This window comes from Panthera onca, chromosome C1 (assembly GCF_046562875.1).
Source record: "Panthera onca isolate mPanOnc1 chromosome C1, mPanOnc1 haplotype 2, whole genome shotgun sequence".
NCBI classification, from domain to species: Eukaryota; Metazoa; Chordata; class Mammalia; order Carnivora; family Felidae; genus Panthera; species Panthera onca.
In genome coordinates, this window is record NC_138346.1 from 173,151,256 (window position 1) to 173,172,316 (window position 21,061).

The 21,061-nt window shown below is 43.6% G+C and overlaps 1 protein-coding gene across 12 annotated transcripts in view; it reads right to left on the reverse strand.

The window, feature by feature from the left end:
- The window catches only part of FGGY (FGGY carbohydrate kinase domain containing), a 425,441-nt gene that overhangs the window by 170,911 nt on the left and 233,469 nt on the right, over positions 1 to 21,061 (reverse strand). For all 12 annotated transcript variants that reach the window (XM_060624862.3, XM_078451860.2, XM_078451859.2 and 9 more), the window contains one exon: positions 19,629 to 19,732. In XM_060624862.3, coding sequence (XP_060480845.2) covers positions 19,629 to 19,732 — 104 coding nt within the window. The remainder of the gene's footprint in view (positions 1 to 19,628; positions 19,733 to 21,061) is intronic.

Below are 21,061 nucleotides of genomic sequence, written 5' to 3' on the forward strand. Positions count from 1 at the left end.
AATTCTCCAGGAGGACTTTGGAGGGAGTAAAATGAGTGACATATTAACTCATCAGCAGGGGTATAGCAAATGCAGGCACGGCCTTCACATGACTAATACTTTTTTTTTTGTATTTTTCAATTTTTTAGTCAAAAATGATTTCAGACTTACAAATTGCAAAAACAGTAGAATTCTGTACACCCTTCACCCAGGTTCTGTCAATATTTTGCATAAATATTCTGCCTATATTTTATATGTGTGCATAAATTCTTTTTTCTGAATCATTTGAGAGCAGGTTGTACATATAATGCCCGTTTACTCTTAAATACTTCAGTATGTATTTTATAAAAACAAGGATATTCTCCTACATTGTCATTATCATATCAGGAAATAAACACAGAAACTATTCTATCATTTAATCTACAGACCTTATTCAAATTATATCACCTGTCCACAAAATGTCCTTTACCTTGAAAGAAAAAACGCAAGACCACCAATGCCTTCAGCTGTCATGTCTCTTTAGTCTGCTTTCATCTGGAACCCTTCTGCCTTTATCTTTTGTGACCTGGATATTTTTGAAGAGGGGAAGCAAGTTATCTTGAAGAATACCTCTCAATCTGGGTTTCTGACATTTCCTCATGATTAGATTCAGGTTAGGTATTTTTGTCAGGACTCCCACAGAAGTGATACTGTGTTCACACGGTTACATCTTGGGAAGACCTTTGCTAAAAGCCCAGGGCAAAACATTTAATTTTTATAAAGAAACACAGCTGACATTAACCAAAGAGCTCCTCTCCTGTCAGTCTAGTCTGCCCAAGGAATGCCTGAGCCCCTGCTGTTGACCTCTGCTCACTAGGCAGTAGCTGATCACAGAAGGCTGGGGGACGCACCTACAGAGCCTGCATTGCATCCATCCTGTGATGCTGGTGTTCTTTCATTGCACAAAGGGTCACTGATTGCATCTTCTAAACATCTTTCCAATATATCCACTTCTCTCCATCTCCCCCACCATAATCCAAGGCAACTGCCATGATGCCGCCTCTCAACCGGACCCCTAATCTCCTTCTATCTGGTCCTCTAATCATCCACTCTGGTATCTCTCCAACCTGTTCTCCAAATTGCAATTATTTGAGTCCTCTGTAAATCCAATTATGTTACCCACAATGCCTAAAGTCTTTCACTGTCTCTTAAAAGACCGAAATCCTTCATTATGCTTATAAATCCAGCCAGCTCTGCCCCTTTTTGCTTCTCCAGCCTTAGCAGATGCCTCTCCATTCTCCTATGCCACCTGGAATCTGCCAATTTCCCTCCCATTATCCTGCCGCAATTTCTGGACCACTTTCTTCTCAATCACCACCAGGCAGGCACCTCCTTCCTTCCTTTCAGCTCTGTTTAGCTACCTAATCAAAGTACCTCAGCTCAAACATCACTGCCTTACAGAAGCCAACCACCCAAACTGTATCAGTCACTTGGCTTTATGCTCTCATGGTTGTTCCTTCGCTTTATAGCACCTATATATATCATATAGGTATATATATAGCTATATGATATACTATATAGCATCATATATACAGAAGAGCATATTAAACATATGTGTACATTTTTAAGACTGATAATAAGTACTCATGGATCTTTCACCAGTAAATGCCAGCTCCCCAGGTCCCTTCCAGATGGCTTCTTTTTATGTCAACAACTAGCACCCCCAGCCATGTAATCCACTAGTGTCCTGATATTTGTAGCAGTCATTTCCTTTCTTGACTTTCTAGGTTTGGTACCTATATATGCATTCCTAAAATGCATGGTTTCTCTTGCCTCTTTGTGAACTGCCTATGAACAAAGTGATTCCGTATTTCTTTCATATCCTGTTTCTTTCACTTAAAATTGATCCCTCTGTGTTGTTCATGTAGCTTTAGTTCCTTCGTTTTAAATGTGTATACCACTGTAGGAAAATAATACAATAGAGTTATCCATTCTGTGATGGGTGGAAATTTGGGTTGATCCAAATTTGGGGCTACTATGAGAAATAATGCAATGAATACTTGTGTACTTGTCCCTGGGTACATACAGGCACCCAGGAGCAATAGTTTTTCTAGGTTTTTACCTGGAAATGGAATTGGTGCAGCACAGGCTACACACATACTCATATATGGCTATATATGCGGGCTGTATGCATATATTCATATATGCTGTTTTCCAAAGTGATTGCACCAGTTCGTACTCCCACCACCAGGGTAGGAATGTAGAGCATTTATCAAAGTCTATAATCATATATTTTTGTGACTGTTTGCTTAATATCCTTCCCTTCCACTAGTTCTGTAAGGTCAGTTTCTACTTGCGCCCGTTATTTTCCCTCCAGTGCCCGGCACATCGGAGATGCTCAAAATTCACTGAATAAAAGAAGGCACTCTGGATAAGGAAGTTTAACTATCTGGAATGTGAGCACAGGTCTGACTTCAGAACCCATGTCTTTTCTACCACGCTGTATTTTCCTTATCTCAAAACAGTGAAGATCATTTGTATCCTACTTACTACTTTCCAGTGTAACGGCAGCAATGGAGTGAGATTACGCATGCCAATCCAACAAACACAGAATGCGTATTAAGCATCCAGCAGTGTTCCACCACTAGGCACCTGGACGCAGAGGTCCACAGATGGAGTGAATGAAAGCTGGCTGTCAATGGCAAATGCCTCACAAATGTATGTGGATTAAGATTACTTTGTAGAGGAAGACCGGGGTTTCAGATATCAATGCAGGGAAAACCAGGGAGACCAATTAATGCTTTCAAGTCCAAGCTGCACCTGTGTCCCAAATTATTCACCAGCACAAACAAAAGGAGCTTCCTCCAAGCCTGATGAGAACAAACATTTTAAAATGCTTTCACCCAGGTGGCATCAGCTTTCCTCTGTGCCAGGGGTCCAGGAAGGGCTGGGCACAGAACTGGATTAAACTCCGTGCTTCGGCTTGGCACTGTGGGTTCGAAAGTAAACTCTGGCTTCCTATTTACCCTGAGAGATCTTAGGCCTTTGTGGTTTCCTGTTGCATCCTGTCTGTGCTCTGGTTTCTGTGTTTGTGTGCCCAGAGCTGCAAATGGGGTCTCTCACTGTTTCACTTCATTCTGCTTTTCAGGAGAAAAGAAGACTTCTACAGTCTCTGATTGCTGGCAGATTCTGCCAGGTCCTCTATCCAAGTCCAGACTTCCCAGGCCATCTGCCCCTAAGCCCACCAAGAGAGACTTTGTTTGAAAGGGAGAGGACTCAAGGAACCCCCTAGAGTGTCCCAAACCCACAGGGACTGACGGTCCAACTTGATTTCCTTCAGTTTCTAGTCGTTCACACTCACTGACTTCACTCTTACATTCATCAAGTGTAAATTCAGAGTCCTCCTGTGTACAAGATGCTCTGCAAAGCACTGAGGAAGCAACGATACATCTAACTGCTGCTCCTGGGAAGGTAAAAGTGGTTTTCCTGTGAGCCCCACATTACAATCACTTGGGCACACGTTACAAGTACACATTGGTATACACTCCTTCCCAGTCACACTTACTCAGACCCTGCAGGAGTGGGACCTGGGGAACTGCATTTTTAGGGAGTTCCTCAGGTCCATTTTATGCATGTCAACTGAGAACTAACAGCTTGCGCTCGGAGGAGAATTCCAATCACAATGGGGCTAGTGAGAGAGAATCAGGAGCTCTTACTGCCTGATCCTTCAATTTGAGCAAATAAGGATGAATTGATTAAGGATGCAGAAGGACAGGCTCAGGGTTTCCTCAGACAGTATCTGAGCCTTGGCCCTATCGCTTGCTAGCTGTGGGATGCTGCATAAATCACTGTTTCTTTGAGCCTCTGAGCACCGGGTGTTGAATGTAAGTGATGAGTCACTGAATTCTACTCCTGAAACCAATATTGCACTGTATGTTCACTAAGTAGAATTTAAATAAGAATTTGAAAAAAAGAAAAAAGAAAACACTGGGCCTCACTTAGTTATTCCATCAAGTTCCACAAGGCATTCAACAAACTCCAAAGCACCAAGAACAAGTTAGTCATTTTATCATCACAAAAGCTTTAACAAACAAAAAAACAAATTCAACCCCTAAGGTTTCTCTCAAGCAGTCAGAACTACCCCATCTTCTAACCATCCCAAACTCTGAGAAACATTTTCTTTTCTTTTATTGTAAATGACATTGTGTGGACAGGTGATGTAATTTGAATAAGGTACACAAATTAAATAATAGACTTGTATTCAGTGTTGGTTTTTTAAAAAACTATTAACTTTTTAATTTATTTTTGAGAGACAGAGAGAGACAGAATGCAGGAGTGGAGGGGCAGAGAGAGAGGGAAACACAGAATCCCAAGCAGGCTCCAGCTGTCAGCACAGAGCCTGATGTGGGGCTTGAATTCACAAATCCTGAGATCATGACCTGAGACAAAGCAGGACACTCAACTGACTGAGCCACCCAGGTGCCCCCTCAATGTTGGGTTGTTTTTAGTGTTTATTTTGAGAAAGAGAAAGTACAACATGTTCGCAAATGGAGAACGGCCAGAGAAAGCGGAAGAGAGAGAGGATCTTAACCAGGCTCCACATTCAGCACGGAGCCCAATGTGGGGCTCGATCTCACAACAAAGAGATCGTGATCTCTGATGTGAGATCATGACCCGAGCCGAAATCAAGAGTCCGATGCCCACGACTGAGCTACTGAGGTGCCCCTAGTACCGTATCAGTGTTTATTTCCTGATATGATAATTGCATTATGGCTATATAAGAGAATATCCTTGTTTTCATAAAACACATACTGAAGTATTTAGGAGTAAATGGGCATTATATCTGCAACCTACTCTCAAATGATTCAGATAAAACAATTTACACACACATATAAAATATGGGTAGAATGCTTGTGCAAAATATTAGGACAATCTAGATGAAAGGTATACAGAATTCTACTTTTGCAACTCTGTGGAAGTCTGAAATCATTTTTGAGTAAAAAAATTAAAAATGAACAAAAGTGGGGGCCAGTATCTCTTAAACATTGTAGTTGTGGATTATATGCTTCTTTCCAGGTTCCAGGTTCCAGCACATTTTTCTCAAAGCAAAGCTCAAGGCTGGACCCAGTCCTGGGTAGGATAACAGGATACGTTCGTGATGCCATGTTAACATTTTCAAGGAATGGATATAAAAGTCAGGAGCCCAGCCAGACCTGGCTTCCCTTGACATGTCCTAGCTCTCTGATCTCTTTGACCTTAATTCCATCATCTCTTAGATGGAGAAGTGTACTCCTTTTGGGTCATTTTAGGTTACTGACTTCTAGTGACATTTACCTTTTGTTTAATCTATTAGTATTACCTTTTATTATGATCTAAAACATGGCTACTACATCTTTCTTTTTCTTAAATTAATCTTAACGTATCATAACAGTGAGGATTAGAAATGCTATATACAGACTGCCTCCCGCAGAACTGGCACATGGTACATATGTAATAAATCCTAGCTATCATTATCCTTTAATGTAAACATATTCCTTGCTCATTTTTGACATGTTGTCCCTAACAAATTCTTCTTCTTTATACACCATGCATGAACCCGAGTAGCCTTTTCCTTTTTGAATATTTCTTTTTCTTTTTTAGAACCAAATTTTGCACCTTTAAACTAGGGGTTTGGTGTTTAAATAGCTATTTCATGGATACAGATTATTTGCTGTCAGCGTATCTCTCTGGGTGAACCTGACTATAAAGTATGTTGAGTACCTACTGTGTGCCCTAGAGATGGAGCATGCAGTAGACTTTTCCCCAACTGCTCAAGGAGCCCAGGCTCATGGGGAAGACACGGAGAATGACACGTGCTGTACTGGAGATGTGCCAGAAGAGCTATGAAGGCCAAGGGCAGGGGGCATGGTGAACTCAACGTGGCAGAGAAAGAAAAGAGAGCCCCATGGAGACATCTAAACTGGAACTTTGGGGAACACACACACTAAGCACAGCACAGTGACCGGGACTATGGGCTCTGAGGTCCCTGTGCTTTAGCACAACCTCAGCTCCACTCTTTGCTCTGTGACCTCTCCAAGCCTCAGTTTCCTCACCATAACACAATAAGAAACCATCCCAGAGTTTGCTGTGAATATCAAATAACACAGAACATGCTCAATAAATGTGAATTATAACAGTGATGATGATTCTGGTGATGATGGTACCCACCACACAGAAGAGAGACGGAGCCACTCTGCACAGAGAAAACACCTGCCTGAAGGGCACTTAAATGAGGGCAGACAGACTCTTTTCCCAAAGACTGGATAGAAGTCTGTATTCATCTAAAGCATTCCACCTACCAAGTTTTTCCCTGATTTCTCTGCTGGCCAAATTTGATCTGAACTTATCAAACTATGTAGAATCTACTTAACAGGCTTGGTGTGAATATTAGTAAGTTTTACTGCAGAAATACTAATGTGTTGTATTATGGGTGCTATCCCAGACCTGCCTGGCTGTGTAATGTTGTATACTGAGCACACACCAATATTAACTTTCTAAAATATGGATATTCTCTATTCTCAAACGTCTTTGGCCCCATGCAATTCAGATAAGGATGTGTGTGCATATACCTGCTAGACCGCAGATGAAAAGTAAAGGATGGTGGGGGATAAAACTGGAGGTGGGTAGGGCCCAGATCACAGGAGAGCCCCCTCGCCCAGCTAGGATTGTAGGACTCAGGAGACTCACTGGGAGATTTTCATCAGGGCCATGAAGCTATCAGACTTCACATTGAGGAGTATCTTCACTGGGAGTCTATCAGGGTAGTCAGGTCCATGCAAGTTAGTGTCTTGCACACCACAGAAAAACAAATACATATGTTAATATTACTGACCTATTTCTCTTAGGTTCTCTCTTCTTTTTCATAGGCCATTTCCCCAATTCCAGAGAACCCTAGCCCTGCATTCCAAGATCACAGTAAATCTCTGAGCTAGGAGCTACGTGGATACCTAAGGAACTTTAAGTAAGTTTTAACACGCAGGCAGATGATAGGTGCCCAAGTCAGGGAGGCGCCATGACTGGTCTATGTCAAGGAGCTCCCTCCAGTTAAATGTCCTCCTGACACAGAGAACCAACACCCAGTCTTGTCCTGGCTCCACACAAGGCCAAAACCAATGTCTGAAAAGCCCACACATAACTTCGGCAATTAGATGACGTGGATACTTTTCAGTTACTTTCACGTTTTTGCTTTTGGCCTATTTCAAGCTATAATACAATGAAAACTCAGTTCTCAAGTGGGCAAAATTTTGTGAGTGGATTGACCAATGCCTTGTGTCACATGGGAAGACTCTGTTAATCAAAGAAAGAACCTAAAGCCTTACTGAAGACCAGCAGCTTACATGCTGGAACTTCCTCTCACAGCATAGCCCATAAATCCACCAAAAAAAGAAAATCAAACTGGTATGGCATGATCTGATCTTCAGTGAACTCTAATGGATATCTAGTATATCATATACTGGCTATCCAGTATGTTTCTGCCTGTCCTTCTGTCCAACTATCAATGCAACACATACTGGTCCCAAACTGTGTGTCAGGTATGGTGCTAAGCACAATAAGTGGAAATTTACTGCTTTGAGATGATCTTTCTATTCCCTCTCTAAATAATAAAGGCTACATGCTGCTATCATTTCATAGTGTAACCTAAAAGACGGACAGTAAAACTTCCTCTTTCTCAAATATCACTAAACTCAGCTCTCTAGAGGTTTTGAAAACACATGGCAGGAGGGAATTTTATAATATGTGAATCATCTTTCATTAAAAGAGCTTTAAAAAAAATACATAATGGCACTGAAGTAACTCTCACCACCTCTGGATTTACGATTTCTATAATTGTTCTTTAATTGAATGTAATCTGAATGTTGAACAACATGGCCAAATGTCCATTTGGTTCTCCATTTTGAACACTTTTTTGCATTGGCAACAGGGAGCCACTGACTATTCATTAGGAAGGGACTCTCAGCCTGCATCCGACAGTCTTGACTATTCAATCAACTTCTCATGGGGTCTTCTGGGACCTTTGATTTCTTAGATATTATTGCTCCTGGTGCTCTAACACCATGTAAGTATTAGAAGAAAAACTACTCTACACTTACCATGGCTCTGGGGAACAAAAAAGTAGAAAAATTTAATGACAATACGAAAGAAGAGGCCCTGAGAGCATATAAGGAGAGTGGGAGAAAGGGATGAAAAACTAAGGGAAAATCAACAAGGCACAATTACTAAAATCCCTGAACTAAATGTATGTAGAAGTGAGCTGATGGGTGTTGAGGTCATGGGCACAGTACTTGATCCTTGGCGAGAGGGCTCTGTAAAGGCTGTCTTCAGCATCTTTTTTTTTTTAATTTCTTTTTTTGATGCTTATTCACTTTTGAGAGAGAGAGAGAGAGAGAATGGGGGGGGGGGGAAGGTAGAGACAGAGAGGGAGACAAAATCAGAAGCAGGCTCCAGGCTCTGAGCTGTCAGCAGAGCCCGATGTGGGGCTTGAACCACAAACTGTGAGATCATGACACGAGCTGAAGTCGAATGCTTAACCAGCTGAGGCACCCAGGCGCCTCCAGCATCTTTTTAAAAAAGACATTTTTTTGTTGTTGTTAACGTTTATTTATTTTTGAGAGACAGAGCACGAGCAGAGGAGGGGCAGAGAGAGAGGGAGACAGAGAATCCGAGGCAGGCTCCAGGCTCTGAGCTGTCAGCACAGAGCTCAACGCAGGGCTTGAACTCACGAGCTGTGAGATCAGGACCTGAGCCGAAGTCGGACACTTAACTGACTGCGCCACCCAAGCTTCCTTGAGCATCTTTTTCATGCGCACTGAGCCACCGGCAAAGCACAAACACTTCCACAACTGCTAGGTCACCCTTAGCCGCCACAGTACCAGAGTTACCCACACAGCAGATGAGTAGTAAATAGGAAAAGGGGAAAAAAAAATCAATGTGGTTTTCATTTCATGGTCTTCTAAACAAATATAAAAACATCTTCATGAGTGGGAGGTTGGCCTCATGTCTTCAAAGTGCCTATTCAAGTACTTGACCACAGAGCAGCAGGGAAACAGGGAAGATTAAATAAGGAGTCTCATAAATATTCTCCTCCCAGGGGACGATGGTGACAAGTGAGGCTGTTTATTTTTATTGTTATCGTTAGACGGGTGGCCTCGTGAAAGGCGGTGATCTGAAAGACTGGGAAGAAGGGAAAACAAGAGTACTGTGGTTCAGCTTTGATCCAAGTCTAACTTGGCTCTTCTCATCAGGCTGTGGAAAAGATCCACCTTGTAATCACTCCACCCCCGTTTCCCATACAACACGCGTGCGCCTGCCACACCGCCTCTGTCTTACCGTTCTGCTAAGAGTTGAGAATATCTGCTCTGGACTCAAAGAGCAGCATGGGAAACAGATCTCTAGGACTTACTAGCAATGTAATCTTGGGCAAGGACTCTGTCTTTCTGACCCTCAGTGTCCATCCCTGTAAAGGGGAGGATAATTCTGATAACTGCAAGAGGTTATTAGGATGGTTTGATCATACAATTTAAATTTCTTAGCCCACGATAAGCATGAAGTACATGTTAGGTGTTACTCTTACTGCTGCTAATTTTTTTTTTTTTCTTCTGCTTCTTTGATCATACCTCCAGGCAAGCTGCTGTCTTTTGTGGAAAGCTGGGCTCAGGCCAGTTGATAGACTCCCACCAGAAGCTTTAGTTTCTGACCTTCTGAGAGGCCTTGGGTCACCCGACCTTGCTGTGCTCCTGGTGGCCTTCCATTAACATAGGTCTGGACAGCCCTACCCAGCTTTTATAGGAGTGGAATGGGGGTCACATGGTAGGTGTGACTTTGTAACAAACTGCTAAACTATTTTCCAAAGCAGTTGTGCCATTTTACATCCCCACCAGCAGCGTGAGAGAGTTCTGGTCCCCATATCCTCACCCCAAGTTCAGCCAATCTAAAAGTGTGCTGTAGCTCTCATGGTGGTTTAAATTTGTATTTCCCTTAAAAGAAATGGTGTGGAGCATCATTTCCTCTAACACCTCCTCTAACACCGGCCTGAGTAAACCATGGTGCCCCAAGCTCAGGCCACAGGCTTTGCTTTAGGGTAACTTCCTCCTGGATGACGTGAGGAAGCCACAGAGCCACACCACTGCAATCACCCAAACAGCATGGCTCTAACAACATGGCACCATCTGATGGGTGGCATTTCTCTGGTTAGAGCCCAGAGCCTAGGGCTCCTGAACAATCTTCTCCCAAGACAAAAAATGTCAGGCTGCAGAACGACTGTGAGCCCAAATGCATCCTGATGAGCTGCTGGCGGGGAGCATGGGGGGGGGGTCATGTTCTCCCAAGGCCACAGGGTGTGTGTATGGGGTGGGGGGCGGGTGCAGAGCATGGGAATGGAAAGCTATGCAAGACTGTCATGGCGGACGAAAGAAGAGAAAGCAGCTGTGGCTGGGTTGTGTCTCCCAGGTCCCACTAACACTGTTCAGTGAAAATGCTACTTCCCAGAGAGGCCAAATGAACATCCAGATCTCTCTGGTAAGGTGGTGTGGGCAACTGACTGCCATTAACTATCACACAGGGGGCTTCTCCCAGTCAGTCAGGCCCCACTCAGTGGAGACAGATGATGAAAGGCAACACCACTGGATCAGCAAGGAGTGAGAAGGCACTCAGGAAAATCCAAGCACTTGCACACTTCTGGGGTTGGGGGGCGAGTGGGTGGGAAGCAATCTGACCACACACTCACTAAGCATCCACCTAGCCCTAGCTTCAAACTGGACAGGAGGGGCCAAACGGGGCCACAGGAGACACGGACTCAGTAAGCAAGACAGCTTCATCTGAGATACAAGTCGGTACCAGTAAAACACAAATAACTATTGGTCTGTGCTAGGGGCCAAAAGAACAAAATAATAAAACATGTCAGAGTAGCTAGAGAACTGATGTGGGTTGAAAGAAAATACAGGAAAACTAACAGTTATTGTACAACTTAAAAAAATTAATTTAAAAATTTCTTTAAACGTTTATTTATTTTTGAGAGAGAGAGACAGCGAGCAGGGGAGGAGCAGAGAGAGAAGGAGACATGGAATTGGAAGCAGGCTCTAGGCTCTGAGCTGTCAACACAGAGCCAGATGTGGGGCTCAAACTCGGGAATGGCAAGATCATGACCTGAGCCGAAGTCGGATGCTTAACCGACTAAGCCACCCAGGCGCCTCCCAGTCCCCCCAACTTTTTTTTTTAACATTTAGTTATGAGAGAGAGAGAGAGAGAGAGAGAGAGACAGAGACAGAGACAGAGCATGGGCAGGCAAGGGCAGAGAGAGAGGGAGACAGAGAATCTGAAGCAGGCTCCAGGCTCTGAGCTGTCAGCACAGAGCCCAATGCTGGAACTCATGAACTGCAAGATCATGACCTGAGACGAAGTCAGACAATTAACCGACTGAGGCACCCAGGTGCTCCTTATTGCACAATTCTTAAAATGAGGATGAAATCATTTCTGTAGACATAACAGTGCCTGAAATATAGTAAGCACTATATAAGTGACTGCAGATACTACTGGTGTTGTTTTTTCTTATCTTTTCTGTTTTTTTTTCTTTTAAAGTTTATTTATTATTTATTTTTGGGGGGGGAGGGGCAGAGAGAGAGGGAAAGAGAGAGAATCTCAAACAGGCTCCACGCTGTCAGCACAGAGCCTGACGTGGGCTTGAACGCACAAACTGTGAGATAGTGACCTGAGCTGAAATCAAGAGTCGGACGCTTAACTGACCCAGCCACTCAGGCATCCCTTCTTTTCTGTGTTTTAAACAAGTTTTACTGAGGTGTAACTAGCATGTGATAAGCTGCATATAATTCAAACGTCGGATTTGCTAGATTTGGACATGGCATACACCAGTGAAGATGTTACCTAATCAAGGCAAATGTATCCACCAACCCCAGGAGTTTCCTTGTGCCCTTTGTGCTCTACTCATCCTCCTAGCTGTTGTTGCACTGCTGTCCCAATGTAGGCAACCACTGATCTGCCTTCTGTCATTCAAGGTTAGTTTGTGTTTCTTAATTTTAAATAAATGGAATTATATTAGTTTGTACTTTTTTTGGCGGGGGGGTTGGCTTCTATCACTCAGCATATTTATTTTGAGATTAATCCATACTGTATCTTATATGAACAGTTCATTCCTTTTTCATTGCTTAGTAGTATTCCATTATAATGGACATACCAGAAGCGGATTTATCTATTCACCAATGATAGACATTTGGGCTGTTTCCAGCAGGGGGCTGGAAAATAAAGCTTTATTTATTTACAAATAAAGCTGCTGTGAACATTCCTGTGCAAGTTTTTGAACGGCCATAGGCTTTCATGAGTGGAATGGCTGGATCACACAGCAGGTGTAGGTTCACTCTGTAAGAAGCCACTAACCTATTTTCCAAGCTGGGTGTGCCATTTCACATTCCCACCAGCAGCGTGGAAGTTTCAGGCTCCACATCCTCGCCCCAAGTTCGGCAACTCCAGTAAGTGTACTTTACCTCCTGTGGTTTGGGCTTGCATTTTCCAAATGACTAATGATGCTGAGCATCTTCTCAGGGGCCTATCATTCAAACCTTTGTTTCAGTAAGATGTCTGTGCCAACATTTGCCCATATTTTCACTGAGCCTGTTCTTCCTCTCCTCTGGACCTCTGCAAGAAGCTATTTCACTGAAAGGGAACAGCAAGGACTCTAGGGTCAGTCCCCTAGAGGGCTCAAATATGGCATGACCCACTGAACTATTGTTGGCCTCAGTTTCCTCACTTGTGAAATGAAGACAGTAATGGTGGCTATCTCACCGAATTGCTCATCACATGACAGGATTTAGCACAGAGCTTGGTACACTGTAGGTGCTTGATAGATGGCAGCAGCTAATACTATTGTCTGTCTCATAATGACTGAGGCTGGGCCAGAGACGTTAAACATCCTCTGTCCAGCATAGTGTAGAACTGCCCTAGTTTCAAATGCCAGGAAAAGCACAACCCTAAGCTTCCTGAGTACATTATCTGTCTCTTACTGCTCACGGAGCCACCTCAACCATCTCCTTGACAAATCAATGTCTAGCATATATTCTGTTTTCCTTTTTTTTTTTTTTTTTAATTTTTTTTAAATGTTTTTATTTATTCTTGAGACAGAGAGAGACAGAGCATGAGCAGGGGAGGGGCAGAGAAAGAGAGGGAGACACAGAATCCGAAGCAGGCTCCAGGCTCTAAGCTGTCAGCACAGAGCCCGACACGGGGCTCAAACTCACAGAATGTGAGATCATGAGCCAAAGTCAGACGCTCAACCGACTGAGCCACCCAGGCGCCCCAACATATATTCTATTTTCAATAAATGTGCTTGTGGGTCCCTGGGCCAGTCTCCACAGGACAGTCTCCTGAGAATAGTCATTCCTGGAAGGCTGACAGCAGCAGGTCCTGGTGAATGAAGAGGGCGCAGGCCACTTCATGCATAGACCCCCAATTCTTCCATTGTTAGCTTTAACAGTGGTCCTATGTGCACCAAGTGGACTCCCTTCCCTGTCTACCTTTCTCAATGACCTCTGCCAATGCCACCTGCTAAAAAGACCAAGAGAGAGAAACTGGTCCTACCTGCCCACTCTATTCTTAGCTATGACCCTACTAACAGAAGGTCATTTGTTAAAGGCACATGGCTGTTCACCCCTCTTATGGTGCCCTCCTGATGGGCCTATACATAACCACATCCCATCCAGATGACAGAGGAAGTCACCTGCATGGCGTTGCGGACACAGAAGAGAAAAACAAAGTCAGGAAGAGAAGAAGACAGGGCTCGGGGCCTGAAACTGGGCTGGCAGGAGGTGTCCCAGTGGGACCAGGGAAATGTCCCATCCTATAGGAAAACTTCCTTGTCTACTCAAGACTTGAGCAGGACCTTCTCCCTATTCCCACCATACTCCAGTGTTGCACTTACCACAGCAATTTCCATCTGTGTTGTGGTTTTCTCCTTTTTGTCTTAAGGCAGGCATGATACTTTCATCATATTTTGCACTTAGCCAGGCAAGTACAAGGAAATGCCTTTTTCTTTTTCTTTTTTTTTTTTTTTAGAAAGAGAGAGAAAGAGTCATCAAGGGAGAGGAGAAGAGGAAGAGATAGAATCTTAATCAGGCTCCATGTTCAGTGTGGGGCCTGATGTGGGGCTTGATCCCACGACCCTGGGATCATGACCTGAGCCGAAATCAAGAGTTGGATGCTCAACCAACTGAGCCACCCAGGCGTCCTTAAGAAAATTCTTTCTTAATGAATGAATGACTTAATAAATGATTTAAAAATAAACTTTTAGAGGTGTGGGGCCTGCCTGAGATTCATTCTCTCTCTCTCTCCTTCTGTCCCCTCCCCACTAACATGTGCTCTCTCTCAAAAAAGAAAAACTTTTAATTTTAGACTAATTTGAGATTACAGAAGATTTGCAAGATAGTATAGAGTCCCCATATACACCACACCCAGATTCTCCTCCTATCATTAATATCCCACATGAGGTATACCTATTGTATATCTACAATTAAAGAAGAATATCAATATATTATTACTAACTAAACGCCTTACTTTATTCAAATTTGCGGAGTTTTCACTGAATGTCCTGTGTTTGTTCCAGGACCCCATCTAGAATCCCAGGTCACATTTAGTTGCCACATCTGTTTAGACTCCTCTTGGCGGTGATGATTGCTTAAGACTTTCCTTGTTTTTTGATAGCCATCACAGCATCAAGGAGTACTGGTCAGGCATATCATACAATGTCCCTCAACTTGGATTTGCTGATGTTTTCCTTAGGGGGATACTGTGGATATAGGTTTTGGGAGGATGATAAAGCGCCATTCTCATGACATCATATCAACGGTACATATTATCAACATGGCTTATCACTGCTGCTGATGACCTTGGCCACCTGGCAGAGGTAGCGTTTGTCAAGACTGCTCCACTGTAAAATTATACTTTTTCCCCTTCTCACACTGTCCTCTCTGAAAGAAAGTCACTAAACACAGCTCAGACTTAAGGAGTGGGAAGCGATGCCCCACCCCCTTGATGGGGGAGTACCGACATAAATTATTTGGAGTACCTTGATGGGGGAGTACCGACATAAAATTATCTCTGCATGAGAGATTTGTCTCATTCATTCATTCATTCATTCAGGTATATCCCTATGGACTCATGATGTTTATGTTATACTTCGGGTCATTATATAATACTACTTTACTTTGCTGCCCACACTGCTCCAGTTTTGGTCACTGGCAGCACCCTCAGTTGGCTCCTGATACCCCTTTTTTATTTTGTTTTGTTTGTTGAGCATTTCCTTGCTTTCTGGCACTAAAAGATGCTCCAGGGTTATCTCCTCTATTTCCTCTCCAGTCTTAGAATCAACCATTTCTCCATGGAGTCTAGGCTCTTTTTATTGGAGAAAGGTATTAGAAACCATGATCTGGATACCAGCTAGGCTTGGAACAAACACCAAGTTGCTGAGGTGTCCTTGTTTCTAGAGCCTCTGAGCTGTCAGAGCTAGGAGATATGTATGTTTACTAACCTGTATACCTACATGCATCTATAAATACTCGTTATATGTATCCATCTGTAATCTATATTATGCTACACATGAGTTCACTCTGATGCCCCCAATTCAATCCATTTCCACATGGATCATTCCGGCCTCAATGGATCACTTTTAATGACAGCACTATATTTGGTCTTTTGCGTTAGGTACAGTGCCAAGCTGCTTACAAAGATCACCCCATTTCACCCTCAAAACAGCTCTATGGGTAAAGAGTATTGCCCACATTTAACAGATGAAGAAACTGAGGTAGCAAAAGGTGAAGTATCTTACCTAAACGCAGTAGGCAGTGGGACCAGCAAAGGAGCCTACTACATCTTTGAGACTGACAGAGAACCTCCATCCCCACATTCATCTAAGCCCTTGAAAAAGCTTCGGTTCTGGGTGATTTAAGATGCGGATAGAATTCCCAGCTCTCAACAACTATTGTTCTGTTCAAATCTTGCCTCCTCAACACTTGTTCCACTTCCCAGGGTCCTCTTGTCATCTGACGTGCTAACTGCAAGACAAGGTGCCAAGTTACAACCCGACTTGACAAGTCAAGGAAAGGGGTGCTGGAACGATGGCAAGAATCAATCTCCATCTGACCCCGTGACTTTTCAACCCCTGGCTAACCCTTGCTGTGTATTATCTTGGGTTTTGGTGACTTGGTGGTAATTAACTCTGAACAAGCAGCCCTGCTTTCGTGGAGTTAAGAAAAAGAACACGTATTTTTTTTCCCGTTAATTAAAACATCTAAAGGAAGATAAATGTACAACCCACACGCTTATCTTTCAAAATATCAAAGACCTGATTAGTAAGTCTTATGTTCAACCTCAAGCTTTTTCTCTAGATTCCTAGAAGTAACAGGGACTGGGAGGTGAGGAATTTCCAAGTACTTATCAACATTTGGTTACTTGGACATCCATCCATTCATTCATATCTAGAAAGAGGCAGCCTGGATCAAGCACAAAATATTCCTGGGAATTTTGGCTCGATCAACCTACTGAATCAAAAAAGTCAGTAGTGTGCAGACAAGAAGAAACAGAATCCTTAAGGCCAGGTTGAAAACCACTTTTAGAAAAGCCCAGAGCCCCCTCTGGTCCCTGTGTTCTGTTTGGTGAATTTTTCCTGACAGTTGGTGGTTTTGTTTGCCAGAACCACAACAAAGGGGGTCCTTGAGCTTCCCTGGGAGTGTTTCCTTAGACCTGTACCTCTCCTAGACCTCACAAAGGTGTTATTGTTGCTGGCTCCCTGGGCGCCCAGCACCTGAGGAAGATCAAAGCCACTTTCTGATGCCAGCATGACCACAGTCTCGCCCTCACCACGTAACATTAAAGCTGATGATTAATACCCTTGGCCCCGAAGGTCCCTTCCCACTCCCAAGTACAAAGCAAGGTGGGGGTGGGGACTTTATTTCCAGCACAACACGACCATAATAAACTGGCATTTTATGGCCCTAATTCATTGCAACCAACTGCAGCTGCCCATCAAACTCATTAAAGCCCAAACAGATGCTTCAAGTGAGCCTTGTATATCACTAGGCAAGTGCACTAAGAATCTCCACCATTTCTGAGTGTTATGTACTAGGTATGTACGTCCACAAGTCACATTCACCAGCAACACTATGAAACAGGCAGCACCACCCCAAGGGGATGAAGGAAGGCTCAGAGGTTCAGAGAAGTTAAGTAACTCCCTTCAGGTCACAAGACCACAGAGTGGACGAGCAGGGCTTTAACCTGAATCTCACAGCTCTGAAGCCCAGGCCGTCTCCACGTCTTTACAGGACATTACAATTGTGCTCAAGGCAGCGAGGCACTGAGCAGAATGCGTTTGGGATTGAGATGGAGCTAGGTCTGAGTTCTCAGCTCTCACTTAACAGCTTGTGGCCCTGGGAAAACTTCTGGACTTTTCTATGCCTTGGCTGCCTAACTTGCAAAATGGATCCTAGACGAAAAGGCAGTACTATCCCCATTAATAGGCAAGGAGAATGAGAGCGGGGGGAGACCTGACAGAGTCCCTCACATTCATTTGGACTTGCTTTTGCTCAGAAATCCGAATTAAGTGTAGTAAAAATGCCTAAAATTCAGATTTCACAGGAGAAACCAGATTAGATGTGTCCCTGTGAAAATGGGGGATGATTTAAATAGGTTTCAATCAGTGTTCAATTAAGACAGGCTAACCAGTGTAGACTCGTGTCAAGGGAAATAAGGACCAGCCGCCCTAACGGGTGCCTCCTGCTTGAGGCAGCCTGAGGCCTCTGCAGATCTCTTCCTTCAGGGACAGCTGGGCCCTACAATTAGGGCTGCTAAGGGGACAAAGAGGCTGGGGTTTTGAAAACTTAGTTAAAGGGGTGCCTGGGTGCCTCAGTCGATTAAGTGTCCGACTTCAGCTCAGGTCACGATCCCACAGCTCGTGAGTTCGAGCCCCGTGTCGGGCTCTGTGCTGACAGCTCGGAGCCTGGAGCCTGCTTCAGACTCTATGTCTCCCTCTCTCTCTGCTCCTGCCCTGCTCATGCTCTCTCTCTGTCTCAAAAATAAATACACGTTACCAAAAAATTTTTAAAAGAAGTCCCACTTAAAACCTTGTCCACAGAAACAAATAAAAGGAAAACTTTTTTTTTTTTTTTTTGGCCGGGAGAAAGGCAGGGTCAAGGAAACCTATGACATGAAGGTCTAACACAAGGGTCCCCTCAGGAAGGTGTCCCTAACCCTGGACCATTCCTGGACAGAGTCAGTCACTGTCTCCTTTTTGCCCAACAGCATCAGTGCTAGTCATCAGGAGCTAACTATTGTGAGGAACTTACTTCATGGGAAGCACATCACATAGCCTCATCGCCTGATCATAACACTAGGAGCCATGTACTAGAGATCTCCACATTTTGCAGATAAGGAATCTGAGGCCTGGAGGGGGTCAGTGCCTTGCCAGGGGGCCCATACTTAGTAAGCACAGGGACTAAAACTGGAAACCAATGGGGCTGGCTCCATCATCCCCCTGCGCTGGGAAGCCATGCACAATGTCGGCATATCGCAGATGCTCAGGATCACAAGTTCAATCCAAATTGATACCCCGGGGCCTTGTACTGTATTGTAATGGCTGCTGTAACCATGCCTCATCAACAGGAGCCTTCATGTCACCCTCACGTCCCCAAGGCCGAGCACAGCTCTGGACACGAGAAGAGGGGATCCATACGTAAGTAGATGTATCACTATTTACTCAATCAGAATATTTAATGGTAAAAAAAAAAAAAAAAAGGCTCACTAGGCCCTACTGTCACTAGGCCCCACATTTGACACGGCACATGATTCCTTCCATGGCTACAGAGATTCGGCCCCGGACTGTGTCCACTCTAATCCTCACCCGCCTTCCGCCTCCTCCCCCCGCCCTCTCTCTATTTTACTCATCTGGGAAACATCCAAGGAGTCGTCCATCTAAGTTTAACAGAGTAATGACTTTTAAATAAAAATATGGTAGAAATGGGTACTTATCGAAATGGAATGCTTTCAGACTCATGCATTTAAAGAAGATATAAATTTTAGGGCAGGCACTAAATTTTAACTGCAATCTTGGAGAACGCCTTTCCACTAATTCATGGAGAAAAATTAACAAAGTGAAAATTGCTTATCAGTGTTCTTTTGAAGTCATGATACGCAGCCTAATTCTATAGATCATCAGGCTGCTTCTAGGGAGATGGATTTATATTGATTGGGAGAGAGCCCCGTGGCCAAGGAAAACAGACACCCCTGTGCAGAGGAGACTCAGAGACCCATTAGGGACAGATCAGCCTGGGAGCAAGGCATTGCCATCTTTGGATCCAATTTCACCCCTCACGCCTGAGCTCTCTAACCAGGCTGATGTCAAAGACAGACTCAAACCTTTTCATACTTTTTAAGAATCTAGCTCAGGGGGAAAAGAAAGATCTGGCAAATTTAAACACAGCTTTTGGAAGAAGGGCTGGGCTTGTGGTAAACAGAGCAGGCAGGCAGCAGGAAGGGAAGGAATTGAAGGACAAAGGAGGGGCCAGCCATTTACATCTCCTCTTGGGCTGCCCCCCCCCCCATCCCCTGTGGTGGCCCCGCCCTCAGCCCTTCAGACTCACCCCCATGTGACAAGAAGATGTTCCACAGATGACAGCCAGCCGTGACGTCACTGGCTGTCCCTCACAGGCAAGGCCATGCCCTCTCACATCTGCTCCAATCACTCCTGCGAGAAAGCAAAATAAAACAAAACCCTCTTAAAAAAAACGAGAAAAGAAAGCCAAGAACAAGCATACAACACTCTTTTTTATAACTAAATGTTAAGAAAGCATTCCTGTGTAAGCCAGTCTCAAATGGAAACCAACAGAACATACTTGCCTGCCACCAAGAAGCTAGGAAGCACATTATGTCTATGCTCGATTCTGGTCAATGTATAGTATCTAACATTGTAGTATTAATAGTAACTGTAATTAGAATAATAAAAGGTGAAGCTATTGGCGATTTTGTGCCCAGGAAATACCAGGGCACCATGCTGCATATTCACATGGACGATCTCATTTTATATTAACCCTGTCTCAAGTTCGTATTAGTAATGCCACACACATTGGTGGAGAAACGGAGGTACGAAGAGGTTGAGTGACATGACCAAGGTCACACTGCTAGTAAAGGGCAGAGCTGAATGGACCTGATTTAGCACAACACATTTCAATCTCAAAGAAGGCACCTGAGCTGTTTCAATCTTTTTGGTCTCTCTAGGTCCCCATTCTTACAATTACTCATCACAGAACTCTCAATGTAAAGGGTAGGGTGACTGACAGCGAGTTTCTGTTAAACGAATGCGAGATAACGGAGACTTTCTCATAAACGGTATAAGCTCAGGCTTCTTCTCCAGACTGTTATTTGTTGATACCTCCCAGATAAATGAAGTTATAAATGTGATGATAGAGCTAAGAAGACTATTTAGATGCACATGGAACATTCTTGAGAACAGATCACATACTGGGACACAAATCAGCCCTCATCAAGTATAAAAAGATCGAGATCAGACCACAACACTATGAAACTCGAAATCAGCCACAAGAAAGATTTGGAAAGACCATGAATACCTCCAATTAAAGAACACTCTACTAAAGAATGAGTGCGTTAAACAAGAAATTAAAGAGGAAATTAAAAACTACATGGAAGCCAATGAAAATGAAAACATGACAGACCAAAACCTCTGGGATACAGCAAAGGTGGTCATAAGAAGGAAGGACATAGCAATCCAGGCCTTCCTAAAGAAGGAAAAAAGTTCTCAAATATACAAACTAACTTACACCTAAAAAAGATGGGAAAAGAACAGCAGATGAAGGCCAAAACCAGAAGAAGAAGGGAAATAATAAAGATTAGAGCAGAAATCAATGATATCGAATTAAAAAAAAAAAAAAAAAAGACCAATGAAACCAGGAGATGGTTCTTTGAAAGAATTAACAAAATTGATAACCCCCTAGCCAGACTGATCAAAAAGAAAAGGGAAAGGACTCAAATAAATAAAATCACGAATGAAAGAGGAAAG